The sequence below is a fragment of the Lonchura striata genome, chromosome 31, assembly GCF_050655825.1.
Source record: "Lonchura striata isolate lonStrDom1 chromosome 31, ASM5065582v1, whole genome shotgun sequence".
Classification (NCBI taxonomy): domain Eukaryota; kingdom Metazoa; phylum Chordata; class Aves; order Passeriformes; family Estrildidae; genus Lonchura; species Lonchura striata.
This window is the reverse complement of record NC_140733.1, coordinates 6,686,131-6,713,874: the sequence shown is the minus strand read 5'-3', so window position 1 is coordinate 6,713,874 and position 27,744 is coordinate 6,686,131. Positions and strand designations below refer to the sequence as shown.

The 27,744-nt window shown below is 57.7% G+C and overlaps 2 protein-coding genes across 15 annotated transcripts; one reads left to right on the top strand and one right to left on the bottom strand.

Moving 5' to 3' along the window:
- Positions 1-230: 230 nt before the first annotated feature.
- LOC146764822 (solute carrier family 22 member 6-like) lies at positions 231-12,655 on the top strand. Of its 4 annotated transcripts, none has more exons than XM_085563492.1 (11): positions 231-953; positions 2,487-2,915; positions 3,281-3,384; positions 3,922-4,076; positions 4,712-4,880; positions 5,429-5,552; positions 6,259-6,368; positions 6,969-7,183; positions 7,894-8,002; positions 9,009-9,212; positions 10,042-12,655. In XM_085563492.1, the coding sequence occupies exons 2-11, from the start codon at positions 2,526-2,528 to the stop codon at positions 10,109-10,111; spliced, it is 1,650 nt and encodes a 549-aa protein (XP_085419618.1). In that variant the 5' UTR covers positions 231-953; positions 2,487-2,525; the 3' UTR covers positions 10,112-12,655. The 4 variants fall into 4 exon arrangements, with proteins under 4 accessions (XP_085419618.1, XP_085419617.1, XP_085419616.1 ...); XM_085563491.1 differs by lacking the exon at positions 231-953 and adding an exon at positions 1,876-2,068; XM_085563490.1 differs by lacking the exons at positions 231-953; positions 7,894-8,002; positions 9,009-9,212; positions 10,042-12,655 and adding an exon at positions 1,876-2,068 and having other exon boundaries at positions 6,969-7,887.
- On the bottom strand, positions 10,793-27,573 carry LOC110478852 (zinc finger protein ubi-d4). 11 transcript variants are annotated; one of them, XR_014950502.1, is made up of 14 exons: positions 27,414-27,573; positions 24,813-24,973; positions 23,556-23,663; positions 21,962-22,125; positions 19,811-19,903; positions 19,444-19,522; positions 18,895-18,936; positions 16,412-16,549; positions 16,206-16,334; positions 15,470-15,582; positions 14,239-14,320; positions 13,181-13,325; positions 13,110-13,143; positions 10,793-13,008 (listed from the first exon to the last, which is right to left on the bottom strand). XR_014950502.1 is itself a non-coding variant. In XM_085563550.1 (13 exons), exons 1-12 carry the CDS (start codon positions 27,443-27,445, stop codon positions 13,249-13,251), a joined length of 1,218 nt encoding a protein of 405 aa, XP_085419676.1. In that variant the 5' UTR covers positions 27,446-27,573; the 3' UTR covers positions 10,793-13,130; positions 13,209-13,248. The 11 variants fall into 11 exon arrangements, 4 of the variants coding, with proteins under 4 accessions (XP_085419676.1, XP_085419677.1, XP_085419675.1 ...); XR_014950503.1 differs by having other exon boundaries at positions 13,110-13,130; positions 13,189-13,325; XR_014950504.1 differs by having other exon boundaries at positions 10,793-12,938; positions 13,110-13,130; positions 13,189-13,325.
- Between the last annotated feature and the right edge of the window lie 171 nt (positions 27,574-27,744).

Genomic DNA, 27,744 nt, shown 5'->3' with positions numbered 1-27,744 from the left:
GGGATTTGGGGGTTGGGGATCCCGAGGACTGGGGACCCCAGGGACTGGGGATCCCCAGAATTTGGAATCCCGAGGATAGGGGACCCCAAGAATCCCCATGTCCGGGTGCCTGGAGATCCCAAGGACCCACACACCCTGATCCTGGACACCCCAAAGACCCAGATCCCCAGGATTCGGGTGTTAGGGTGTCCAGGGATCCCAGGGACACAATATCCAGGCCCCAAGGTGCCCAGACATCCCAAGAGCTCAGGGATCTCGAGGCCTCAGGGATCCCGAGGATCCCAAAGACCCAGGGATCCCAAGGACCAGAGACTCCGGTGCCTGAATGTGCGGGGATCCGGGATCCCGGGGATCCAGACCGCCCAGGCACCCCTGGGATCCTGACATTCTGAGGGCGTGGGGATGTCACAGACCCAGGGATCCTGAGGATCCACGTGCCCACACCCGGCCCACGCCATTCCGGCCGGCGCCGATCCGGGTGTCCAGCCCCCCCGTCCCCCCCCACGTCCCCCCATGCTCCGCTGCCCCCGGTGCCCTCCTGCCCGGGGTCCAAGGGGCTCCCAGGGATGCGGTTCAGGGCTCCCGGGACTTTGCCTCATCCATGATCCACGCTGGAGTAGCAGAACGGGCCAGAGGGGGCCGGGGGTCCCCAGCTGCCGGGGCCGGGGGGCTTCCAGGGTGAGGAAGAGGATGGCTTGGGTGGGATGGAGGGGCAGCCGTCGGGTGTCCCGGGTGGGCCTGGCACCGGCGATTCCGCCCCGGGAGCGTCTCCACCGATCCATGGCAGAGTCAAACGTTAACCGGGACCGGGGCGGCCTTAAATAGGAGCGGGGCCAGGCCGGGGGCAGGGCAGGGCCGTGGGCAGCCACGGGGCCGGGGGGTGGCAGCGGCCGGCCGAGGGCTCCGGGACCTGGTGCTGGGAGAGGCCGGGAGCCGCCGGGACCGACAGACAGGTGAGTGATCAATAGAGACATCGATGGGTGGGTCACCGAGAGCCCAGCGAGGGCAGGACAGAGATCAAAGCTCAACAGATCGATTGATGGAGGAAAGGGCTGATCAATAGAGAGATTATAGGTCAGGAGGTTGATCGATAGAGAGATTGAAATGAATAAGTCAACAAATAGAGGGATTAAAGGTCAATATATCAATTAAGAGAGCAATTAAAGATCAATAAATCAATCAATAGGAAGATTACAGGCCAAGGGACGGATCAATAGAGATGTTAATATGAAAACATTGATAAATAGATTATAACTCAATAACTGAATGATTGGTGGAGAAGTAGATCATTATTCTGATTTGTTGATCGTGGTTCAATAGATTCATCAATAGAAAAATAGAGACTAATTGGATCAACAGATGAGAGATCAATTTATTGATACTAGAGATACACAGACTAACAGATGGATCAATTGAGATCCCTCTAGGTTAATAGATTGATTGACCAAGCCATCAATAGATTAATAGATCAGTCAATAGGTCAATAGATCAATAACAAAAACATATAGATCAATAAACTAATACAAAAAGAGATCATGGACTAATTATGATCAACCTATTATAGCTAAAGGGAGTCTAGTAATCAATAATCTATCAATAGAGGAAGAACTCACTGTATTGATTGGCAGGGGGATCAATAGATCGATCAATAGGTTATTATCAGCAGGAAATCCATTTGCTGACAGGCTAAGGATCAATAAATGGGCAGAGAGAGTGAAGCAATCCATTGATCCATGGATCAATGGATTGACCGAGGGGTGAAGGAGGGGCCGGGGGCGGGGCCGAGGGAGGGACGGCCGGAGGGACAGAGGGACGGCCGGAGAGCCGGACAGAGGGACGGACGGTCCCGAGAGCCGGACAGAGGGACGGCCGGAGAGCCGGACAGAGGGACGGCCGGCCGGACAGAGGGACGGACGGTCCCGAGAGCCGGACAGAGGGACGGCCGGCCGGACAGAGGGACGGACGGTCCCGAGAGCCGGACAGAGGGACGGCCGGCCGGACAGAGGGACGGCCGGTCCCGAGAGCCGGAGCCGGGAGCGGCCGGGGAGGAGGAGGAGGAGGAGAGCAGGTGGGGATCGATTGATCGTGAGGGATCTGGGGGATTGGTGGGACCGGGGACAGAAGATTGATTGATTGATCGATTGATTGCTTGATAGACTGATTAATTGGGAAGGGCTGGGGGGAGCTGAGAACAAGAAATAATCAGTGACTGATTGATTGATGAATAGAGTGAGCGTGATGGTGATAGGTGGATTGATTGATAGATAAGAGATCAATATATTGATAGATCAGAGAGACAGATTAATGGATCAATAGAGATTGATAGATTGATAGACTGGTCAGCAGATTGATCAGTCAGACAGACAAGTCCATTGATCAAGGGATGGATCAATCAACAGATCAGTTGGCCCATCTGATAGACCAATTGATTGATTGATCTATCGATCGATCGATCCCTCACCCTTCCCTCCTCTCCCCACCCGCAGCTGACCTGGGCCGTGTCCAGCTCCGTGCCCTCTCCGGCCATGTCCTTCGTGGAGCTGCTGGCCCGCCTGGGTGGCATGGGCCGCTTCCAGGTGACCTACGTGGCCGCGCTGGCCACGCCACTGCTCATGCTGGCCAGCCACAACCTCCTGCAGAACTTCACCGCCGGCACCCCCGCGCACCACTGCCGGGCCCGGCCCGCGGCCAACGCCACCGCGGCCGGCGTCCCCCCGGTCGTGTCCATCCCCCTGGACGGCCACCGCCGGCCCCAGAGCTGCCGCCGCTACGTGGAGCTCCAGTGGCACCTCTTGGACGTCAACGGCTCGGCCGACGCCGCGGCCAACGGCACGGCCGCCGGGGCGGCCACCGAGCCGTGCCGCGACGGCTGGACGTACCTGGATGGCATCTTCACCGACACCATCGTCACTGAGGTGAGGCAGGGCCGACGCCCCGGGGTCGCCCAGGGTGGGGGGATGCCGGTGTCCCTGCGGTGGCCTCGTGGTGTCCCCATGGTGTCCCCGTGGTGACCCCTGCGGTGATCTTTGTGGTGTCCCCATGGTGACCCCCATGGTGACCCCCGTGGTGTCCCCATGGTGTCCCCATGGTGACCCCTGCGGTGATCTTTGTGGTGTCCTCATGGTGACCCCCATGGTGTCCCCGTGGTGACCCCCATGGTGTCCCCTGTGGTGATCTTTGTGGTGTCCTCATGGTGACCCCTGTGGTGACCCCCGTGGTGACCCCCGTGGTGACCCCCGTGGTGACCCTCGTGGTGACCCCGTGTCCCCTCCCGTGGCAGTGGGACCTGGTGTGTGACTCCAAGAAGCTGAAGCAGGTGGCCCAGTCCATCTACATGGCCGGGATCCTGCTGGGCTCCTGCCTCTTCGGGGTCCTCTCCGACAAGTGCGTGCTCCCCCGGCGCTGGACTGGGAGGAACTGGGAGGAACTGGGAGGAACTGGGAGGTGCTGGGAAGGGGGAGAGGGGTGGCGTGCTCTCTGCTCCCTCTGGCCCCCGCTGTCCCAGTGTCCCCAGGGTGGGTCTGTCCCAGCGTGGGTTGTCCCCCTCTGTCCCCACATCACTCCCAGTGTCCCCAGAGCACCCCAGTGCTCCCAGTGCTCCCAGAGCTCCCAGTCCCTCCCAGTCCCTCCCAGTGCTCCCAGTTCCTCCCAGTGCTCCCAGTCCCTCCCAGTGCTCCCAGAGCTCCCAGTCCCTCCCAGTCCCTCCCAGTGCTCCCAGTCCCTCCCAGTGCTCCCAGTTCCTCCCAGTGCTCCCAGTGCTCCCAGTGCTCCCAGAGCTCCCAGTCCCTCCCAGTCCCTCCCAGTGCTCCCAGTCCCTCCCAGTGTTCCCAGTTCCTCCCAGTGCTCCCAGTCCCTCCCAGTGCTCCCAGTCCCTCCCAGTGCTCCCAGTGCTCCCAGTCCCTCCCGTGCGTGTCCCCGCAGGTTCGGGCGCCGGGTGCTGCTCACCTGGTGTTACCTGCAGCTGGGGGCGACGGGGGTGGGCACGGCGGCTGCCCCGTCCCTGCTGATCTACTGCGTGTGCCGCTTCCTGACCGGGCTGGCCATGGCCGGCGTGTCCCTCAACTCCGCCTCGCTCTGTGAGCCACCGCCCAGGACCCCGCGGGGACCCACACACCCGCCCCAAACCCAATGATCTATGGGAGGGTCCCCACCCCACCCCACTGACCCCACCCCATTGACCCAACCCCATCCCCACCCCATTGATCCAACCCAACCCCATTGACCCCACCCCATTGACCCAACCCCATTGACTCAACCCAACCCCATTGACCCAACCCAACCCCATTGACCCAACCCAACCCCATTGACCCCACCCCATTGACCCAACCCCATTGACCCAACCCAATCCCATTGACCCAACCCCATTGACCCCACCCCATTGACCCAACCCCATTGACCCAACTCAACCCCATTGACCCAACCCAACCCCATTGACCCCACCCCATTGACCCCACCCCATTGACCCAACCCAACCCCATTGACCCAACCCCATTGACCCAACCCAACCCCATTGACCCAACCCATTGACCCAACCCCATTGACCCAACCCCATTGACCCAACCCAACCCCATTGACCCAACCCATCCCCATTGACCCAACCCATCCCCACTGACCCCACCCCACTGACCCAACCTCCCACGTGAGGAACCCAACCCCCAGGCCCACCCCAGGGCCCCCTGGGACAGCCCCTGACCCCGCGGTGGTGCCGCAGGCATGGAGTGGATCCCGACGGAGGCGCGGGCCGTGGTGGGGACCATCAATGGCTACTGCTACACCCTTGGCCAGTTCGTGCTGGCGGCCGTGGCCTTTGGGCTCCCGCGCTGGCGGCAGCTCCAGCTCGCCGTGTCCCTGCCCTTCTTCGTCTTCTTCTTCTACTCATGGTACAGGACCCCCCAGTGCCCACCCCCGGTGTCCACCCCCGATGTCCACCCCCGTGTCCATCCCTGGTGCCCACCCCTGTCCTGATTTTGGGGGAGAAAAGGGGATATTGGGAGTCTGGGGTCTTTAAAGATTGGGAAAGGCCCCCCCTCAAGTGTTGAGGTTGCCACTGACCTTCCCCTGACCCCTCTGTCCAGGGTCCTTTGGGGTGGGGGGGGGATGCAGGGACCCCCAGGCCTTCCCCCACCATCCCAGTCTGGGATTTTTGGGGTGCAGAGACCCCCAGATCCCCCTCCCAGTCCGGGGTCATTTGGGGTGCAGAGACCCCCAGATCCCCCCTCCCTATCTGGGATCTTTGGGGTGCAGAGACCCCCAGATCCCCCCGCCCAGTCTGGGATCTTTGGGGTGCAGGGACCCCCAGATCCCCACGCCCATTCCGGGATCCTTGCGGAGGGTGGGAGGTGATGGGAACCCCCGGCCCCCCAGTTCGGGCTGCTCTGGGGGCGCTGGGAGCCGGGGTGGGACCCGCTGCCAGCCGCCCCCTGCCCAGGCTGTACGTGGAGTCGGCGCGCTGGCAGGTGAGCTCGGGCCGAGCCGACCTGGCCCTGCGGGGGCTCCGCAAGGTCGCGCGGATCAACGGCAGGAAGGAGGAGGGGGACAAGCTCAGCGAGGAGGTGGGGAGGGGTCTGGGGCCCCTCTGAACCCCAAAATCCCCTCGAGCTGCCTCGAAATCCCCCCCAGTTCGCCCTCCGTCCCTGACCCGCCCCGATCTTGGGGGATCTCCCAAATCCTCCCCCAGTCCCTCTCTCCACGGCCTCGATCCCCCCAGATCCCCTCGGTGGGATCGGCGCGATTCCCCCAACCCCCGGCAGACCCCTCGGGTTGCCCCCAGACCCTCGGATCCCCCCCAGACCCTCGGATCCCCCCAATTCCTCGGATCCCCCCAGACCCTCGGATCCCCCCAATCCCTCTGATCCCCCCCAGTCCCTCGGATCCCCCCAGACCCCTCGGATCCCCCCAGACCCCTCGGATCCCCCCCAATCCCTCGGATCCCCCCAGTCCCCTCGGATCCCCCCAATCCCTCGGATCCCCCCCAGACCCCTCAGGTTGCCCCCAGACCCTCGGATCCCCCCAATCCCTCGGATCCCCCCAATCCCTCTGATCCCCCCCAGTCCCTCGGATCCCCCCCAGACCCCTCGGATCTCCCCAATCCCTCCGATCCCCGGATGCCCCCAGACCCTCCAGGTCCTTCCTCGACCCCCCCAATCCCCCTGGGACCCCTCGGGTCCCCCGAAGCCCCCCGGGTCCCCCTCCGCAGCCCCCCGGAGCCCTCCGCGGGCGGATCCCGGCGGATCCCGCAGATCGCGGCGATCTCCGCAGGCGCTGCGGGCTCTGGTGCGCCGGGAGCCGCCGCTGCCCGGCGGGGCCGTGGCCGCGCTCGCCCGGACCCCCGGCATGAGGACGGTGTCGTGCGGGGTCTCCTTCGTCTGGTGCGTCCTGGCCAAAAGCACTTCTGCGTTTGGTTTTTTTTTGGGTTGGAAAAAAAGCACTATTTAGGAACAAAACCCAATTGAGGAGAAAAAAAAACCACATTTCGGGGAAATAACCCATCAATTTGTGGGTAAAAAGCCCTGATTTTGGGTGCAAAAGAAACACTTTTTGAGAGATAGAATCCCCCCAACTTTTGAGGCAGACCTCAGGTTTTTGGGGAAAGTTTTTCACTTGTTAGGGAAAAAACATCTTTTGGGGGAAGAACATCTTTGGGTAAAATAAATCCAGACCTTCATTGAGAAAAAAACCCTCATATTTTGGGCAAGAAACAACTTTGGGGGAAACAACCCACTTGTTTTGGAGGGGGAAAACACCTTTTGGGGTAAATTTCCCATATTTTCGGGGGAAAACCCCCACTTTTTGGGAGAAACACACAACTTCTGGAGCAAAAAAAATCCTCTCTTGGGACCAAGCCCCATTTTCAGGGCAAACCTTCATCTTTTGGGACAACCTCCATCTTTTGGACAATCTCCATCTTTTGGAGGCCATCCGTTCAGTTTTGGGTGGTTTTGGTGCTGATTTGTCGGATTTTGGCGCAGGTTCTCCACCAGCTTCGCCTACTACGGGCTGGCCATGGACCTGCAGGGCTTCGGCTTCAACGTCTACGTGAGCCAGCTGGTGTTCGGCGCCGTGGACATCCCGGCCAAGCTCCTGTCCGTGCTGGTCATCTCCTGCCTCGGCCGGCGCCCGGCCCAGGGCGGCGCCCTGGTGCTCGCCGGCCTCTGCATCCTGGCCAACATCTTCGTGCCCAGCGGTGGGAGCGGCCACGGGGACGGAGGGACCGGGAGGGGACGGGCAGGGATGAGGGGAATGGGGTGGAGGAGAAAGGGATGGAGAATGGGATGGAGAATGGGATGGAGAATGGGATGGAGAATGGGATGGAGAATGGGATGGAGGAGAATGGGATGGAGAATGGGATGGAGAATGGGATGGAGAATGGGATGGGGAACAGTGGGATGGAGAATGGGATGGAGGAGAATGGGATGGAGAATGGGATGGAGGAGAATGGGATGGAGGACAATGAGTTGGAGGAAAATGGGATGGAGGACAATGAGTTGGAGAAGAATGGGATGGAGAATGGGATGGGGGAGAATGGGATGGAGGAGAATGAGTTGGAGGAGAATGGGATGGGGGACAATGGATTGGAGGAGAATGGGATGGAGAATGGGATGGAGGAGAATGGGATGGAGGAGAATGGGATGGAGGAGAATGGGATGGAGGAGAATGGGATGGAGAATGGGATGGAGGAGAATGGGATGGAGGACAATGGATTGGAGGAGAATGGAATGGAATGGAGGGATGGATGATGAACAGTGAGGTGGAGCGGGGATGGAGGGAAGGAGGAAGGCAGGGAGGGAGGGAGGGATGCAGCAGGAGGGTGCAGGGTCACCGCAGGGGTGAAGGGTGACCGGTGGCCGGACCCGAGGAGCTGCGGGGCCGGGGTGACGGTTGGGTGGTCCCCAGAGCTGCCGACGCTGCGCATGGCCTTCGCCGTGGTTGGGAAGGGCGCCTTGGCCGCCTCCTTCAACTGCGCCTACATCTTCACTGGGGAGCTCTTCCCCACCATCATCAGGTGGGTGGGGTCACCCCAGCCCTGCCCCCACCCATCCAGTCACTGTCCACGTGCCAACCCCACCTTCCATCAGCCCGACCCTCCATGAACCCAACCAAGTCATCAGCCCAACCACTCATTAACCCAACCATCCATCAAGCCAACCACTGACCACTTCATCCATCCATCCATTATCCATCCATCCATCCATCCATCCATCATCCATCCATCATCCATCCATCCATCCATCATCCATCATCCATCCATCCATCATCCATCCATCCATCATCCATCCATCCATCCATCCATCCATCCATCCATCATCCATCCATCATCCATCCATCATCCATCCATCATCCATCCATCCATCCATCATCCATCATCCATCCATCCATCATCCATCCATCCATCATCCATCCATCCATCCATCCATCATCCATCCATCATCCATCCATCATCCATCCATCATCCATCCATCCATCCACCCATCCATCATCCATCCATCCATCCATCCATCCATCCATCCATCATCCATCCATCATCCATCCATCATCCATCCATCCATCCATTATCTATCCATCATCCATCCATCCATCATCCATCCATCATCCATCCATCCATCCATCCATCCATCATCCATCCATCATCCATCCATCCATCCATCATCCATCATCCATCCATCCATCATCCATCCATCCATCATCCATCCATCCATCCATCCATCCATCCATGCATCATCCATCCATCATCCATCCATCATCCATCCATCATCCATCCATCCATCCATTATCCATCCATCCATCATCCATCATCCATCCATCCATCCATCCATCATCCATCATCCATCCATCCATCCATCCATCCATCCATCATCCATCATCCATCCATCCCCGTGTCCATCCGTCTGTCCATCCCCGTGTCCGTCCTTGTGTCCATCCCCGTCCCATCCCTCTGTCCATCCCCGTGTCCGTCCCCGTCCCGTCCCCGTGTCCGTCCGCCCCTCCCGCACGCGGCTCTCCCGGCACAGGCAGACGGGGATGGGCCTGGGGGGCACCATGGCCCGCGTGGGCAGCATGGTGGCGCCCCTGGTGCGCATGATGGCCGACGTCAGCCCGGCACTGCCGCTCGTCATCTACGGCGCCGCGCCCGTCATCTCGGCCATCGCCACCTGCTTCCTGCCCGAGACCCGCAACGCGCCCCTGCCCGAGACCGTCAAGGACGTGGAGAGGCGGTGAGGACCCCCCAAACCCCCCCGAGATCCCCCAACCCTGCCCAGGGGGCAACGTCCCTGTTCTGGGACGCGATCGGTTCTTGGAGGAACCCAGGAGCTTTGGGGTTGGAAAGGGATGGAGAAAGTTTGGGGTTGGGATGGAGGTTCTGGGTTGGGTTGGAGGTTTGGATGGAAGTTTTGGGTTTGGGGTGAAGGTTTTGGGATTATGATGAAGGTTTTGGAGTTGGGTTGGAGGTTTTGGGGTTGGGATGGAGGTTTTGGGGTGAGGATGGAAGTTCTGGGGTTGGGATGGAAGTTCTGGGGTGAGGATGGAAGTTCTGGGGTTGGGATGGAGGTTTTGGGGTTGGGATGAAGGTTTTGGGGTGAGGATGGAGGTTTTGGGGTGAGGATGGAAGTTCTGGGGTTGGGATGGAAGTTCTGGGGTTGGGATGGAGGTTTTGGGGTTGGGATGGAAGTTCTGGGGTTGGGATGGAGGTTTTGGGGTTGGGATGAAGGTTTTGGGGTGAGGATGGATGTTCTGGGGTTGGGATGGAAGTTCTGGGTTTGGGATGGAGGTTTTAGGGTTGGGATGGAGGTTTTGGGGTTGGGATGGAGGTTTTGGGGTGAGGATGGAAGTTCTGGGGTTGGGATGGAGGTTCTGGGGTTGGGATGGAGGTTTTGAGGTGAGGATGGAGGTTTTGGGGTCAGGTAGGGTTGAGAGTTTTGGGAAGACCTGAGCATTTTGGGGAGAACGTCGAAGGTTTTGGGAAGGCTTGGAGGTTCTGGGATTGGGAAGAATGGAAATTTTGGGAATTTTGGGATCGGCTGGGAGCTTTCGGGGTCCCTCCAGGGCGGGTCACCTCGAGGACGACGACGTCGCCGTCCCCCTGAGCAGCACCAAGAGCAAGGACGGCGCCTGAGGGGGGTTTGGGACCCCCGGGGGGATTTTGGGGCCGGGACCCCCCTGGAGCCCCCCAGCCCCTCCCCCCCACGTTATTTATTCAATCCCAATAAAATCTCGTGGGAATTTCGGGATCCGGCTCCGCCCGCGGCCGTTCTGGGGGGGGGAGAAGGATTTGGGGACGTCCCCACCCCCAAAGGGGGCTCCGACATCAGGGGACCCCCCGGGAGCTCGTTAGCGAGGATTAATTGGAATTCCCGGAGCTCGCCGGCCTTTGCCCCAGTTCCGGCGATTTGGCTGCAAAATAAATCTGGGAATGGGATTAATTCGCATTTCCAGGCGGGAAAAAAAACCCCAAACGGGGCAGATTTAACCCCAAAAAAAGGGTGGAACAACCTCAGCATGGGCTCTGGGAGAAGCCACGGCCCAGTCCCAAAACTGGGAATTTTCAGCCCAAAAACCAGGCAGCACCAACTCAATCCCAGCCCCTAAATTGGGCTTTTTTACCCCAAATCCAGGCACCTATCAGCCCCAAAACCCTCCAGTTTTGCCCCAAATCCACACTGTGCTCTCAAATCCCCATTTTTACCCTGAAATCCCCATTTTTTGCCCCAAAATCCTCAATTCCTGCAAAGCTGCTCAATTTTTGCCCCCCAAATTTCCCCCCCGATGTCATTTTTTCCCAAAAAACCCCACGCACTCCATTTTTTGCCGCTTTTATTACGAAAAATGAGCCGTTTTGGTGTCGTTTTGCTCTTTCCCGGATAAGACACAACCGTGAAGCTTCGCCGAGGGGACTTTGGGGTGAATCTCCCTGGTTTTGGGACATTTCCACGTCCCCACCCCCAGCAGGGCATGAAAACGGGGGAAAAAATCCCATTTTGACCCAAAACGCCGTCGATTCCCCCCAAAATCGTGCTCAGGACAGGGAGGAGAGAAACCACCGGGATGAGGCCTCGGATCCGGAATTTTGGGGGGGATTTCAGGGATTTGGGTCAATTTGGAGCCCTCTGGGGCCATTCTTCAGTCATTTTTGGGGTTATTTTGGCCAATTTTGGGGTATTGCAGTCATTTTGGGGTCATTTCCAAGACTTTTTGGGGCCATTTTGGTCAATTTTTAGTTTTATTTCGGAATCTTTTGGGTTTTAAAAATATTTTTGGGGGGTGCATCATCACTTTGGGATTATTTGGTTATTTTAGGGCTATTTGAGTCATTTTGGGGTTATTTGGGTCAGGTTTGGGGCTGTTTGAGTCACTTGGAGGTTATTTTGGGGTATTTTAGTGCTTTTAGGGCTGTTTTTGTCCTTTTTTTTGGTTATCAGAATAATTTTGGACAACTTCAGTCATTTTGGGGTTATTTCAGTAATTTTGGGGTTATTCTGGGGGCTATTTGGGGTGGTTTCATCATTTCAGTGAGTTTGGAGCTGCTTTGGTCATTTTGGTGCTATTTTGGTTAAACTTTGGGCTGTTTCAGGGATTTTGGTCATTTTCGGGATTGTTTTGCCCATTTTTGGGGCTATTTTGGCCGTTTTTGGGGCCCATCCCAGCGGGTCCTCTCGGGGGTCCGGGGGGGAGTTGGGGGTGCAGGGGGGAGGGGCAGTCGGAGGTAGGTGCTTTAAAGTCCATTTATTTTTGTTTTTTTTTTTTAGAAAAACAGGCACATTCAGTCCACGGGAGCCGGGGAGGGGAAAATTTGGGATTTGGGGGGATTGGGGGAATTTTGGGGGGGTTCCCCCAGCCCCAAACACCTCCCCTCCCCCCCAGTGGCGTTTTGGGGCCAAAAGGGGCTTTTTCCCCCAAAAAAATCCAACCTCAACCCCCCCCCACCCCCAACCCCAAACCAGCCCTGGGGGGGGGGTGGGAGCCAGGGGAAAACCCCAAAATTGGGGGGTTTTGCCCCATTTTGTGTCAGCAGGGGAGGGGTGGGGGGGAATCCCCAAATCCAGGAATTCTGCCCCATTTTGAGGTGGGGGAGGGGTAAGGCCTCGTGGGGGTGGGGGAGGGGCCGGGAGCATCCTTTGGGGGGGATAAAAATGGGGGGAAAATGAATAAAAATCAAAGTGGGAAAAATCCCTCAAAAATGAAAAAAAAAAAAAAAAAATCCCAAAATAGCTCCGGAATTCCCAAAAAGAAAAAAGGGGGAAAAGGGGAAGCCAGGAGGGGGAGGGGGGTGAGTTTTGGGGTGAAATCCTGGGAATTGGGGAGGAGAAAGGGATGAAAGTCACCCCAAAAATGTCACCCTGGATGGGGGGGGTGTCACCCCAAAAAATGTCAGGAGGGGAAAAAATCGGGGAAAAAAGGAGCCAAAATTGGGAAAAGGGAGGAAAAAAAGAGGTGGAATGAAGGGAAGGGTTAAAACAAACCAAAAAAAAGGATGAAAAAATGTGAAAAAAAGAAGGGGAAAAGGGGAAACAGAGGGGGGAAAAGGGGATGGGAGGGAAAAAAAGAAAAATAAAAAAAAGGGGGAAAAAAGAGGGGAAAAAACCGGGGAAAAAAGGGAAAAGGAGCCAAAAGAAAAGGGAAATGAAAGGCCCCAAAGGCGAGGGGTGAGGATGAGGAGGATGAGGAAGGGCGGGGGAGGATGAGGAGGGCTGGGGGAGGATGAGGAAGGGCGGGGGAGGATGAGGAGGATGAGGAGGGCCGGGTGAGGATGAGGAGGATGAGGAGGGCCGGGTGAGGATGAGGAAGGGCAAGGTGAGGATGAGGAGGGGATGGGGAGGATGAGGAAGGGCGGGGGAGGATGAGGAAGGGCAAGGTGAGGATGAGGAAGGGCAAGGTGAGGATGAGGAGGATGAGGAGGGCAAGGTGAGGATGAGGAGGGCAAGGTGAGGATGAGGAAGGGCAAGGTGAGGATGAGGAGGGCCGGGTGAGGATGAGGAGGGCCGGGGGAGGATGAGGAGGATGAGGAAGGGCAAGGTGAGGATGAGGAGGGGATGGGGAGGATGAGGAAGGCCGGGGGAGGATGAGGAAGGGATGGGGAGGATGAGGAGGGGCTGGGGAGGATGAGGAAGGGCAAGGTGAGGATGAGGAAGGGCAAGGTGAGGATGAGGAGGATGAGGAGGGCAAGGTGAGGATGAGGAGGATGAGGAGGGCAAGGTGAGGATGAGGAGGGCAAGGTGAGGATGAGGAGGCCGTGGGCACGGGAGGAAGAGCGGATCAGGAGCTGTTCTGGTTCTGGTAGATCGACGCCTTCTCCTTGAGCAGGTCCAGGCAGAGGTGGCAGCTCCAGCTCCCTGCGGAACGGAGCAGCCTTCGGCCTCGGCCCCCCTCCTCCCCAGGGGCCACTAACCAGCCAGTTAACCGGCCAGTTAACCCATCACCCAGTTAACCCATCAACCAATTAACCCATCAACCAATTAACCAGTGAGGGCGGGAGGGAGAGGGAGAAGCAGAAAGGAGGAAGAGGAAGGAGGAGGAGGAGGGAAAGGAGAGGAGGAGGAAGGAAGAGACCAAAGAAAGGGGAGGGAGGAAGAGGAGGAGGAAGAGGAGGAGGAAGAGGAGGAGGAAGAGGAGGAGGAAGAGGAGGAGGAAGAGGAGGAGGAAGAGGAGGAGGAAGAAGAGGAGGAAAAGAGGAAGAGAAAAGGAAGGGAGGGAGAGGATGGACAGGAGGAGGAAGAGGAAGAGGAGGGAGAAGGAGAAGAAAGGAAGGAGGAGGAAAAGGAGAATGAAGGAAGAGGAAGAAGAGGAGGAAGAGGAGGAAGAGGAAGAAGAGGAGGAAGAAGAGGAGGAAGAGGAAGAAGAGGAGGAAGAGGAGGAAAAAGAGGAAGAAGAGGAGGAAGAAGAGGAGGATTTGGGACAATAAAACCCTCCCCACATCCCAGGGGGAAGCCCAGGGAGAACCCGGGGGGATGGGGGATCCCAGGGGAGGTTTTGGGGTGGGATCCCGGGGGATCAGGAATTTCGGGGGAGATTTTGGGGCAGGATCCCAGGGGAGGTTTTGGGAGGGGATCAGGATCCCAGGGAAGGATCTGGGAGAGGATCCTGGGGGAGGTTTTGGGACAGAATCCCAGGGAAGGTTTTGGGAGGGGATCAGGATCCCGGGGATCAGGATCCCAGGGAAGGATTTGGGGTGGAATCCCGGGGATCAGGATCCCAGGGAAGGATCTGGGATGGGATCCCAGGATCAGCCCCCGCGGCCGGACTCACCCTCGGGGGGCTCGGACATGGGTGGGGTCAGGCAGTACATGTGGTACCCGCGGTCGCAGTCGTCGCAGAACAGCAGCTGGTCCTGGCCCGGGGACACCCCATCATCCCACGGCCCAAATTCCCCCTTTTCCCCCAAAAAATCCTCCCCCACAGCTCCCTAAAGGATTCCCATCATCCCACTGCCCAAATTCCCCCTTTTCCCCCCAAAAATCCTCCCCCACAGCTCCCTAAAGGATTCCCATCATCCCACTGCCCAAATTCCCCCTTTTCCCCCCAAAAAATCCTCCCCCACAGCTCCCTAAAGGATTCCCATCATCCCACTGCCCAAATTCCCCCTTTTCCCCCCAAAAATCCTCCCCCACAGCTCCCTAAAGGATTCCCATCATCCCACTGCCCAAATTCCCCCTTTTCCCCCCAAAAAATCCTCCCCCGCAGCTCCCTAAAGGATTCCCATCATCCCACTGCCCAAATTCCCCCTCTTCCCCCCAAAAAATCCTCCCCCACAGCTCCCTAAAGGATTTTCCCCACCCCAACACTGTCCTCCCCCGTATCCACAAAGTTCTGCAAAGGCAGAAGTTTCCTGCAGGAAGATTCCCAGGGATGATGAAAAGCCCAGGATTTCTCCCAGAATGGCTCTGGGATCCTGCAGATTACCAAAATCCATTTTTTTTCCCCCAAAAAAGCCTTTCCTGGGTCACATGGACTCCTAAAGCCCAAGGATTTCCCCCACTAAAGAGCCTCCAATGGGAATTTCGGGCCATTCCCAGATGGTCTGGGGGCATTCCCGGGTTCCAGGTGAGTTCTGGGGCATTCCCAGATAATTCTGGATATTCCCAGGAGATTTTGGGGCACTTTTAGGTGGATTTTTTTGGCACTCCCAGGTGATTTTTGGCGCTCCCAGGTGATTGTTGACATTCCCAGGTGCTTTGGGCCATTCCCAGGTGACTTTGGGCTATTCCCAGGTGTTTTTTTGGCACTCCCAGGTGACTTTGGGGCATTCCCTGGTGATGATTTTTGGGCATCCCCAGGTGATTTGGGCAGCCCCAGGAGATTTTGGGCACCCCAGGAGATTTTGGGCACCCCAGATTCTGGGCACCCCAGGAGATTCTGGGCACCCCAGGAGATTCTGGGCACCCCAGGAGATTTTTGGCACCACAGGTGATTTTTGGCACCCCCAGGAGATTTTTGGCACCCCAGATTTTGGGCACCCCAGGAGATTCTGGGCACCCACGTCGTTCTCGGAGGTGCCGCAGATGTTGCAGCACTTGCACTCGATGCACTGCCAGCGGTACGTCTTCACCGCCGCCATCATCACCGGCGTGAACTGCAGGCACGACGGGTGACCTGGGGACACGGGGACACGGCAGGGACACGTCAGGGACACGGCAAGGACATGGCAGGGACACGGCAGGGACACGGCAGGGACACGGCAGGGACACGGCAAGGACACGGCAGGGACACGGCAGGGACATGGGGATGTCAGGGACACAGCAGGGACATGTCAGGGACATGTCAGGGACACGGCAGGGACACGGGGACACGTCAGGGACACGTCAGGGACATGGCAGGGACACAGCAGGGACACAGCAGGACCAATCCGGAAGGAAACCCTCAGATCTCCGATCCCAAAGATCTTCCCCAACCCCGATCCAGGAGGAAACCCTCGGATCCCGATCCCAAACATCCCCCCAGCCCCATCTGGGCCCCAATCCAGGAGGAGGAAACCCTCGGATCCCCGATCCCGAACGTCCCCCCAGCCCCATCCCTGATCCCAAACATCCCCCCAGCCCCATCCTGATCCCAAACATCCCCCCAGCCCCATCCCGATCCCGAACGTCCCCCAGCCCCATCTGGGCCCCGATCCAGGGGAAACCCTCGGATCCCGATCCCGAACGTCCCCCCAGCCCCATCTGGGCCCCGATCCAGGGGAAACCCTCGGATCCCGAATGTCCCCCAGCCGTGCCCACCGGAGCGGCCGCAGTCGGAGCAGGACACGAGCTCCTCGGGCTGTCCCGTCTTCTTGTTGATCTTGGAGTCCCCCAGGCAGAAGTCGCAGTAATTGTTGGGAAGCGCCAATCCGTCGGGACCCTTCTTGGCTGGAAAAGGGAATCGCTGGGGATCAGGGCCGGGAATTGCCCACTTCTCCCCGGGTGCTCTGGGGTTCTCCCCTCACATTTCTGCTCCTCGGAGCGCTGGGACACCGGCGTGGGCGGCTGCGAGTCGTCCTTGTCGTCGCCCTCCTCCTCGGCCAGGTGGGAGTGGGCGTAGTGGTAGCTGAGCCCCGGGCGGTTCTTGTAGCGCTTCCCGCAGACTGCCGGGGAAATCCGGGAAAAACCCCGGGAAATCCGGGAAAAACCCCGGGAGAGCCCGGTTAGGGGCGGCCAGGGGAGGGAAATCCCAAATCCTGAACCCTCCTGGCCGATCCCAGCGCCGGGCTGGGAGAGGAAAGAGGCTGGAACTGGGTGAAAGCACCCGGAATTGCTAAGGAATGGAATTCCAGGTGAATTCCCTGGGATCCCAAAGGAATTGCAGGTGAATTCCCTGGGATCCCAAAGGAATTGCAGGTGAATTCCCCAGGAGATCCAGAAGGAATTCCAGGTGAACACCCTGGGATCCCAAAGGAATTGCAGGTGAATTCCCTGGGATCCCAAAGGAATTCCAGGTGAATTCCCCAGGAGATCCCAAAGGAATTCCAGGTAAATTCCCCAGGATCAATCCAATGGCAAAATCCTCATTGGGAATGTGTCGTGGAAAGGAAATTCCCACCCCACAAATTCCCATCCTTAGGTTAAAGACCGAGGGAAGGGGGAATTTGGGAATTCTGGGGTTCCAAGGAAGGATTTGGCAGCGGCCATGGATCCATCCCAGCTCCTTGGAACTCCAAAATCCATCGCTCTTCCTGTTCCCCACCCCAGAATTTGGGAGATTTCTGCCTGGATCCGGCTCCTCGTGGATCAGGGATCAGCTCCAGGTCCCCAGCGCTCCTTTTCCAGGGATTTTTGGGTTTTTCCTTATCCAAGGACACCCCAAAATCCCTTTCCAGCCCCGTTTTGGTGTGGGAAGGACGAGCCCGAGGAATTGGGATAAAATCCCAAAAAAGCAGCACCGGAGCGGGAATTCCAGGGCTCGATGCAGATGTTTCCCAAGTTTCCCCTGCATTTTTCCAAAAACTGGGAATGAGCTGCTTTGGGATGAGATTTCCTGATTTCGGAGCTTTTCCAGAACACCACGGGAGTTTCTGGATCCGCTTCCACCTCAGGATCTCCCCAGACCGTGGAAAAATCAGGAAAAAAACCAGCTGGATCGGGGAAAATGGGAGCTGAACTTCCAGAGGGAGGCTGGCTCCTGCAGCCACGCTGGATATTTTGGGATGAAAACCACAGGAATCGCCCCGGGATCGGTGGGCTTCCAGGGGAAAACGGGATTGGAGCAGCAGCGAGCAAGAGGCAGCAATCCCAATGTGATTCCCAGGAAATTCCCGCTTCCCTCCCGATCCACGGGGCTCCAAAGTCACCTTTGCTCCCCCCAAAACCTCCAGGACAATCTCCAGACTCCACTCTGGAATTCTCCTCCCGAGGGGAGGAAGAGGAGCCTCAGGAACATCCCGGGAATATCCCAAATCCCCCTCCCCACCTGCGGCCCATCCCCGTTTTTTGGGGCTTTTTGGAGGCAAAATTCCGCGGATTCGGAGCGGGAAAACAACGGGGGGGCTTTGGAGGCAGCGGCACATCCCGGGATTTGGGATTGGGGTGGGAACTCTGGGATTGGGGTGGGAACTCGGGGATTTGGGTGCAAACTCCAGGATCTACGTGCAAACTCCAGGATTTTGGGTGAAAATTCTGGGATTTGGGTGCAAACTCTGGGATCTGGGTGCAAACTCCAGTATTTTGGGTGCAAACTCCAAGATTTGGGTGCAAACTCCGGGATTTGGGTGCAAACTCCGGGATTTGGGTGCAAACTCCGGGATTTTGGGTACAAACTCCGGGATTTTGGGTACAAACTCCGGGATTTTGGGTACAAACTCCGGGATTTTGGGTACAAACTCCAAGATTTGGGTGCAAACTCTGGGATTTGGGTGCAAACTCCAGTATTTTGGGTGCAAACTCCAAGATTTGGGTGCAAACTCTGGGATTTGGGTACAAACTCCGGGATTTGGGTACAAACTCCGGGATTTTGGGTACAAACTCTGGGATTCTGGGTACAAACTCCAAGATTTGGGTGCAAACTCCAAGATTTGGGTGCAAACTCCGGGATTTGGGTGCAAACTCCAAGATTTGGGTGCAAACTCTGGGATTTGGGTGCAAACTCCGGGATTCTGGGTGCAAACTCCGGGATTTTGGGTACAAACTCCGGGATTTGGGCGGAACTCCGTGTTTTTCCCATTGCTGGCTCCGCAGGGGGGTTAATCTTTGTTTTCCCGGCCCCGTTCCCTGCTGGAAAAGGGTCAGGGGGCCCGAGCGGGGCCGGCGCTGACGTCGCTCCCGTGGCCTTTGGCTTCTCCCTCCCCTCCTCCTGCCCACCCCGGGGCTCCGCAGGGGGATTGGGGTTTTTTTTTTTGGTTGTTTTGTTGTTTTTTTGGGGTTTTTTTTGGGTGGAAAAAAGGGGGAAAAAAAGGAGGAAAAGCAGGAAAAACGAGCAGAGAGAGAGCGGAACTACCTCGGTCGGGAGGTTTCAAGGAATGCTTTTGTTTGTAACTGTCTGAAACACAGAAAGAGAAGTCGTGAGAGGACACGGACACACACGGAAAACCGGGAAAAAAGGGCAGGAAAAACACAACCTCAGGGAGCCAGGGGGAGAATTAGTGCTGGGAAGCGGCAGGACAGGAGGAAGAAGAGAGAAAAAGGAGCTGGCAAAGCCTCCCTCGCCTTCCCCATCCCGCTATCCCTGGATTCGTGGGCCGGGAGGGACAGAGCCCCCACTCCGAGGGTTTTGCTGGAATTCACGGCTCCCAGATCCTTAGGGAGGGCTGGGAAGGGCTCCCGGGGACTGGGATCCCACTGGAAAACCACTGGGATGAAGGGGAGGGGCCTTCCCGGCCTTTTGGGGGGTTGCTGGGGAAGTTCACCCTGGTTTTTGATCCTGCTTTTCATCCTGGCTGCAAGCTGCTCCGATCCTGGCTCGTATCCTGCTGCCTGCCAGTATTCCCGGTGGGAAAAGGCCCCGGGAGGAGGGTGGGAAGGGACCCGGGGCTGTCCCGGCACTCACTGTCACACGCGTAGGGCTTGTCCCGGTCCTCCAGGATGGCGGCGTCCAGCTTCTTGCGAGCCCCGCCCACGCCTTTTCCCTGCGGAAAAACCGGGATTTCGGGAAAAAACCGGGATGGGGAGCGGGGAAAGGAGCGACCCGACAGCGCCCCGCGGTGGGAACGGCCCGGAAGCGACCGCGGATCCTTGGGAATTGGGGAAAAATCTCGGCGCGGAGCCCGGTTTTCCCGGCCGCGTCCCAGGAATGGCCTGGAATTACTGCCTGGAATTACTGCCTGGAATTACTGCCTGGAATTACTGCCTGGAATTACTGCCTGGAATTACTGCCTGGAATTACTGCCTGGAATTACTGCCTGGAATGGCCTCACCTTGGCCTTGCCCTTCCCTCTCCGCTTGGGCGTGTCCTCCTCGTAATCCTCATCGTCCAAATCGTCCAGGAAATCGTCGGGCTCCAGGATCCGCTGGGAACGAGCGGAGCAGAGGGGTCAGAGCAGGGAAAAATGGGGGAAAATAGGAAAAACCGGGAAAAATGGGGAAAAATAGGAAAAATGGGAAGGGATGCAGGAGGAGCCACAGCTGGATCCATCCCAGAGGAGGCACCAAAAGGTTTTTGTGAATGGAGAGGGAATTTCAGGTGTTTTATCCCCAAAAAAATGTCCTGGAAGGGCCTGATTTGGTGGGAAAGCGCTTGGAGAAGGAATTAAGCGAAAAGGAAAAGGAAAAGGAAAAGGAAAAGGAAAAGGAAAAGGAAAAGGAAAAAAAGGAAAAGGAAAAGGAAAAGGAAAAGGAAAAGGAAAAGGAAAAGGAAAAGGAAAAGGAAAAGGAAAAGGAAAAGGAAAAGGAAAAAAAGGAAAAGGAAAAGGAAAAGAAAAAGGAAAAGGAAAAGGAAAAGAAAAAGGAAAAGGAAAAGGAAAAGGAAAAGGAAAAGGAAAAGGAAAAGGAAAAGGAAAAGAAAAAGGAAAAGGAAAAGGAAAAGGAAAAGGAAAAGGAAAAGGAAAAGGAAAAGGAAAAGGAAAAGGAAAAGAAAAAGGAAAAGGAAAAGGAAAAGGAAAAGGAAAAGAAAAAGGAAAAGGAAAAGGAAAAGGAAAAGGAAAAGGAAAAGAAAAAAAGGAAAAGAGAAAAAGGAAAAGGAAAAGGAGGCTGGGGAAAGATTTCCCGGCTAAAAAATCCTGTGGGAAAGCCCCAGGAAGGGAAAAATGCGGAATTCTGGGAAAATGACCCCAAAACTCCCCTCTCCCTGAATGACAGGATCGGAAAGTTCCCTGAATTTCTGGGCTGGAATTTCCCTCCCGTTGATTTTTGGGAGCAGAATCTTTTTTTTCCCAGAATTTTGGGACCAGCATCTTCCTCCTTCCCAAATTCCCAATTCCTGGTTGGAATTTCTGGTCCCCATCCCAGAATTCCTGGTCCCCATCCCAGAATTCCTGGTATCCTGAATTCCTAGATCCCATCCCGAATTCCCACTTTTCTGGTTGGAGTTCCTGATATCCTGAATTCCCATCCCAAATTCCCGGTATCCCGAATTCCTGGTTCCTGGCTGGAATTCCCAGTTCCCAGCTGGAATTCTTGCTATCCTGCCCGGAATTCCTGCATTCCCGTCCAGAATTCCCACATTCCCGTCTGGAATTCCTGCTATCCCAGCAGAATTCCCGCTATTCCGGTCAGAATTCCCACTATCCCGCCTGGAATTCCCGTATTCCCGCCTGGAATTCCCACATTCCCAGCCAGAATTCCCGCTATCCCATCCGGAATTCCCGGAATTCCCGCATTCCCGCTCTCCAGAATTCCTGCATTCCCACTATCTGGAATTCCCGCCTTCCCACTATCCGGAATTCCTGCATTCCCGTCTGGAATTCCTGCATTCTCACTATCCAGAATTCCTGCTATCCTGCATTCCCGCTCTCCGTCATTCCCGCCTTCCCGCTCTCCGGAATTCCCACATTCCCGTCTGGAATTCCTGCATTCCTGGTCTCCGTCATTCCCGCTCTCCATCATTCCCATCATTCCCATCATTCCCGTCATTCCCGGTCCCTGTCATTCCCGTCATTCCCGTCATTCCCGCATTCCCATCATTCCCGTCATTCCCGCTCTCCATCATTCCCACATTCCCGTCATTCCCGCTCCCTGTCATTCCCGTCATTCCTGCTCTCCATCATTCCCGTCATTCCGTCATTCCCATCATTCCCGTCATTCCCATCATTCCCATCATTCCCGTCATTCCCGCATTCCCATCATTCCCGTCATTCCCGCATTCCCGTCATTCCCATCATTCCCATCATTCCCATCATTCCCATCATTCCCGCATTCCCGTCATTCCGTCATTCCTGCTCCCTGTCATCCCCGTCATTCCCGTCATTCCCGCATTCCCATCATTCCATCATTCCCGCATTCCCGTCATTCCCGCATTCCCATCATTCCCGTCATTCCCGTCATTCCATCGCTCCTGCTCTCCATCATTCCCATCATTCCCATCATTCCCGCATTCCCGTCATTCCCGCATTCCCGCTCTCCCGGGGCACCTTGCGGGCGCGGCTGTTGGCGCCGGGGAAGTCGGCCAGGCCGTCGTCGTCGCCGCGCGGCTCCGGCAGCGCGCGCTTCTCCGGCGGCTCCGTGCGCAGCAGCGCCTCCAGGCTGCTGCCGTCCGCCGCCAGCAGCGCCTCCTTCTTCAGAGCCTGCTCCGCCTCTGGGAACCGGGGACGGGACACGGGGAACGGGGACGGGGACAGCGGGGAAAACGGGGAACGGGGAACGGGGAACGGGAACGGGGAACGGGAACGGGACACGGGGAACGGGGACGGGGACAGCGGGGAAACGGGAAACGGGGAACGGGAACAACGGGACAGCGGGGACAACGGGGACAACGGGGAAAACGGGAACCGGGAACCGGGGAACGGGAACGGGAACGGGGAACGGGGAACGGGAACGGGGAACGGGGAACGGGAACGGGGAACGGGGAACGGGAACGGGGAACGGGAACGGGGAACGGGGAACGGGAACGGGGAACGGGAACGGGGAACGGGGACGGGGAACGGGGAATGGGAACAGGGAACAGGACAGCGGGAAACGGGGAACGGGGAACGGGGAACGGGAAACGGGGAACGGGAAACGGGAACGGGAAACGGGGAACGGGAACGGGAACGGGGAACGGGAACGGGGAACGGGGAACGGGGAACGGGGAACGGGAACGGGAACGGGGAACAGGGAACGGGAACGGGGAACGGGGACAGTGGGGAACAGGGAACGGGGAACGGGACAGCGGGGAAATGGGAACAATGGGGAAAACGGGAACAACGGGGACAGCGGGGAAACGGGAAACGGGGACAGTGGGGAAATGGGAAACGGGAAATGGGGACACGGGGAAACGGGAAACGGGGACAGTGGGAAACGGGAAACGGGGAACGGGGAACGGGACAGCAGGGAACGGGGAACGGGGAATGGGACACGGGAAACGGGGAATGGGGAACGGGACACGGGAAACGGGGAACGGGGACAGCGGGGAAACGGGAAACAGGAAACGGGAACAGCGGGGAAAACGGGAAACAGGAACAACGGGAACAACGGGGAAAACGGGGAAAAAGGGAACAACGGGGACAACGGGAACAACGGGAACAACGGGAAAAACGGGAACAACGGGTAAAACGGGGAAACGGGAACAACGGGGAAAACGGGAACAACGGGGGGGAAACGGGAACAATGGGAAACGGGAACAATGGGGAAAACAGGAACAACGGGAAACGGGAACAACGGGGAAAACAGGAAGAACGGGGAAACGGGAGGGAAACGGGCAAAAAGGGGGGGGAACGAGAAAAACGGAGGGGAAACAGGAAAAACAGAGGGAGAACGGGAAAAACGGGGTAAAAATGGGAAAAACAAGGGGGAAAATGGGGAAACAGGAAAAACGAGGGGGAAAATGGGAGATAGATGGGGTAAAAATGGGGTAGAAAATGGAGGATAAATGGGGGTAAAAATGGGAAAAATGGGGGGGGAAATGGGGAAAAAACAGAGAAAAATAGAGAAAAATGGTGAAAAACTGGGAAAAAGGAGGGTGGGTGAGGGATGCTGGCGGATCCGGGGTGGAATTCCCAGGGATCCAGCAGGAATTCAGGGAATTACCGGGTTTGATGGAAGGGAAGGAGAGGCGGGGGTCCTCCGGGGGGTGGGCGCGGCGTTTCTTGCGCCAGCGCCGCGCCGGGTACGAGTAGAGCTGCCCGGCCGCCAAACCTGCGGAGAAATCATTTCCCAATTGTTCCCCATCATTTCCCAATTGTTCCCCATCATTTCCCAATTGTTCCCCATCATTTCCCAATTGTTCCCCATCATTTTCCCGTTGTTCCCCTTCATTTCCCCATTATTCCCCATCATTTCCCCACTGTTCCCCATCATTTTCCTGTTGTTCCCCATCATTTTCCTGCTGTTCCCCATCATTTCCCAATTGTTCCCCATCATTTCCCAATTGTTCCCCATCATTTCCCAATTGTTCCCCATCATTTCCCAATTGTTCCCCATCATTTTCCTGCTGTTCCCTAGCATTTCCCCTTTGTGTCCCCATCATTTCCCCATAATTTCCCTGTTGTTTCCCCATCATTTCCCCATTATTCCCCATCATTTCCCCACTGTTCCCCATCATTTTCCTGTTGTTCCCCATCATTTTCCTGCTGTTCCCCATCACTTCCCCTTTGTGTCCCCATCATTTCCCCATAATTTCCCTGTTGTTTCCCCATCATTTCACCATTGTTCCCCATCATTTCCCCATTGTTCTCTATCATTTCCCTGCCATTTCCCATCACTTCCCCGCTGTTCCCCATCACTTCCCCACTGTTTCCCATCACTTCCCCACTGTTTCCCATCACTTCCCTGCTGTTTCCCATCACTTCCCCACTGTTTCCCATCACTTCCCCACCATTCTCCCATCACTTCCCCGCCGTTTCCCATCACCGTTTCCCATCACTTCCCCACTGTTCCCCATCACTTCCCCGCCATTTCCCGTCACTGTTTCCCATCACTTCCCCTCCGTTTCCCATCACTTCCCCGCCGTTCCCCATCACTGTTTCCCATCACTTCCCCTCCGTTTCCCATCACTTCCCCACCATTCTCCCATCACTTCCCCACTGTTCCCCATCACTTCCCCACTGTTTCCCATCACTTCCCCACTGTTTCCCATCACTTCCCCACTGTTTCCCATCACCGTTTCCCATCACTTCCCCGCCATTTCCCATCACCGTTTCCCATCACCGTTTCCCCGCCGTTTCCCCGCCATTTCCCATCACTGTTTCCCATCACTTCCCCTCTGTTTCCCATCACTTCCCCTCCGTTCCCCATCACTTCCCCGCCATTTCCCATCACCGTTTCCCCGCCGTTTCCCCGCCGTACCGGGCCCGCGGTGCCGTTTCTCCATCCAGATGTAGCAGTTGCTCTGGGCCACGCCGGTCTGCGAGTCCAGGAAGGGCAGGCGCACGCTGCGCTCGGCGCAGAGCCGCGCGTTGTAGCTGTGGCACTGCTCCATGGCGTCCCGGTAGTACTGCTCGCCCAGCCTGCAACGGCACCGCGGCACGGCGGCGTTGGCGCCGGGAACGGCGGGATGGGCGCCGGGAATGGCGGGATGGGCGCCGGGAACGGCGGGATGGGCACAGGGAACGGCGGGATGGGCGCTGGGAATGGCAGGGATGGGCGCCGGGAACGGCGGGATGGGCACCAGGAACAGCAGGGACAGGCATGGGGAACGGCGGGATGGGCACAGGGAACAGCGGGATGGGCACCGGGAACAGCGGGATTGGCGCTGGGAAGGGCAGGATGGGCACAGGGAACAGCGGGATTGGCGCTGGGAAGGGCAGGATGGGCGCTGGGAACAGCGGGATTGGCGCTGGGAAGGGCAGGATGGGCGCTGGGAACAGTGGGATGGGCACAGGGAACGGCGGGATTGGTGGTGGGAATGGCAGGGATGGGCACGGGGAACGGCGGGATGGGCGCTGGGAATGGCAGGGATGGGCACCAGGAACGGCGGGATGGGCGCTGGGAACGGCGGGATTGGCGCTGGGAACGGCGGGATTGGCGCTGGGAATGGCAGGGATGGGCGCTGGGAATGGCAGGGATGGGCACAGGGAACGGAGGGATTGGCGCTGGGAACAGCGGGATGGGCACGGGGAACGGCGGGATGGGCGCCGGGAACGGCGGGATGGGCACAGGGAACAGCGGGATTGGTGGTGGGAATGGCAGGGATGGGCACAGGGAATGGCACAGGGAATGGGAGGGATTGGCAAAGGCAATGGCACAGGGATTGGTAGGGATCAGTGCTGGGAACGCCGGGATCGGCACCGGGAAAGGCGGCATGGGCACGGGGAACGGCGCAGGGAATGGGACAGGGAATGGCAGGGATGGGTACAGGGAATGGCGCAGGGAATGGGAAGGATTGGCACAAGGAATGGCAGGGATGGGTACAGGGAATGGCGCAGGGAATGGGAAGGATTGGCACAAGGAATGGCAGGGATTGGCACCGGGATTGGCAGGGACGGGTACAGGGAATGGGGAACCTCTCAGGGATGTCAGGGATACCAGGGGAGTGTCAGGGATACAAACGGAGAGACTCGGGGATAAAATCCTGGAGAATATCAGGGATAAACCTAGAAACCCTCAGGGACAAAATCCTGGAGAATATCAGGAATAAACGTGGAAATCCTCCGGAATAAAGTTTCCAATTTCCCATTCCTTGGCTTCTTCAGGACACTCTCACAGGGGCGGGAAGAGATGGAGCCAAGGGATGGACAGGAAAACACAGGGATTTACAGGAAATACGGGGATTTAAAGGTAAATACAGCAATACACAGGGAAATACAGGGATTTAGAGAGCAATACAGGGAATTAGAAGGAAGCACAGGAATATACAGGGAAATGCAGGGATTTCGAGGGAGATACAGGGATTTTGAGGGAAATACAAGGATTTCGAGGGAAGTACAGGGAAGCTCCCCCCAGCTCGGCCTCCACAGGACCCTCTGGCTGGGATGCACAGGGAAGCAGTGCAGGAAAAAGCAGGAAGGTACAGGGATATTCAGGGATATTCAGGGATATTCGGGGATATTGAAGGAGGCACAGGGACTCTCCAGGGATGCGCTGGGAAGCAGTGCAGGAAAAAGCAGGAAGGTACAGGGATATTCAGGGATATTCGGGGATATTCAGGGATATTCGGGGATACTGAAGGAGGCACAGGGACTCTCCAGGGATGCACAGGGAAGCAGTGCAGGAAAAAGCAGGAAGGTACAGGAATATTCAGGGATATTCAGGGATATTGAAGGAGGCACAGGGACTCTCCAGGGATGCACAGGGAAGCAGTGCAGGAATAAGCAGGAAGGTACAGGGACATTCAGGGATATTCAGGGATATTGAAGGAGGCACAGGGACTCTCCAGGGATGCACAGGGAAGCAGTGCAGGAAAAAGCAGGAAGGTACAGGGACATTTAGGGATATTCAGGGATATTCGGGGATATTGAAGGAGGCACAGGGACTCTCCAGGGATGCGCTGGGATGACTCCCCCGTCCTTGGCCTCTCCAGGACGCTCGCAGACGGAGTTTAGGGCCACACGAGGGAGCACAGGGAAGCACAGGGATACGATCCAGGGAATTTTCCAGGGGCGAACCCCCGCCTTTGCCCTCTCCAGGACCCCCTCAGGGCCAGACCTGCGGGACCCCCCCGGCCCCTCGGGACCCTCGCAGGCTCTGCTCTCCCCTCACACCTCTGCGGCCCTCCCGGTGCCGGGGGAGGATTTTGGGGTGTCCTCAACGTCCCCCTCAGCAAAGTTCACGGCGAACAATGCGCGCGTGTCGCTTCCTCCCCACCCCCCTGCCCGCCCGCTTGGTCCCGTCCGGCGCGCGCGGGGCCAAGGGGGGGCCCCGCTTCCCGCGCCCGGCCGGGCCGCACCATTCCCGCGCCGCGGGGGGGGAGACCGGCGGTGTGCGGGGAGGGGGGGGAGCCGCACTCACAGCTTGACCACATTCTGAACCACCGCCGCCATCTTGGCTCCGCCGCCGGGGCGCCGCGGGGCGCGTGCGCGGAGGGAGGGGCGGGAGGGCGGGGAGGGGGATGATGGAGGAGGAGGAGGAGGAGGAGGAGGAAGGAGAGGGATGGAGGGAGGAGGAGGAGGAGCGGGGAGAGGGAGGGTGGGGAAAGGGGAGGCGGAGGGAGGGAGAGGGAGGGCCGGGGGAGGGGAGCGCGGAGTCCTCCCGGCCGCTGGGGGGCGCTGTGCGCCGCGCGCGTGCGCGGGGGGGGGGGGCGCGAGAAAAGGCGGGAAAAGGGGGAGTGGGGGAGGGGCGA

What these genes read in the sequence shown, in the direction of transcription:
- LOC146764822 (XM_085563489.1), top strand. Translation starts at nt 2,526, where the DNA reads ATGTCCTTCGTGGAGCTGCTGGCCCGCCTGGGTGGCATGGGCCGCTTC. An exon ending in CCGACACCATCGTCACTGAG is followed by an intron (nt 2,916 to 3,280) that starts GTGAGGCAGGGC and finishes CTCCCGTGGCAG; the next exon opens with TGGGACCTGGTGTGTGACTC. An exon ending in TGCGGGGTCTCCTTCGTCTG is followed by an intron (nt 6,369 to 6,968) that starts GTGCGTCCTGGC and finishes ATTTTGGCGCAG; the next exon opens with GTTCTCCACCAGCTTCGCCT.
- LOC110478852 (XM_085563549.1), bottom strand. Translation starts at nt 27,445, where the DNA reads ATGGCGGCGGTGGTTCAGAATGTGGTCAAGCT. An exon ending in GAAACGGCACCGCGGGCCCG is followed by an intron (nt 23,664 to 24,812) that starts GTACGGCGGGGA and finishes ATTTCTCCGCAG; the next exon opens with GTTTGGCGGCCGGGCAGCTC. An exon ending in CATGTCCGAGCCCCCCGAGG is followed by an intron (nt 13,326 to 14,238) that starts GTGAGTCCGGCC and finishes TCCGTTCCGCAG; the next exon opens with GGAGCTGGAGCTGCCACCTC.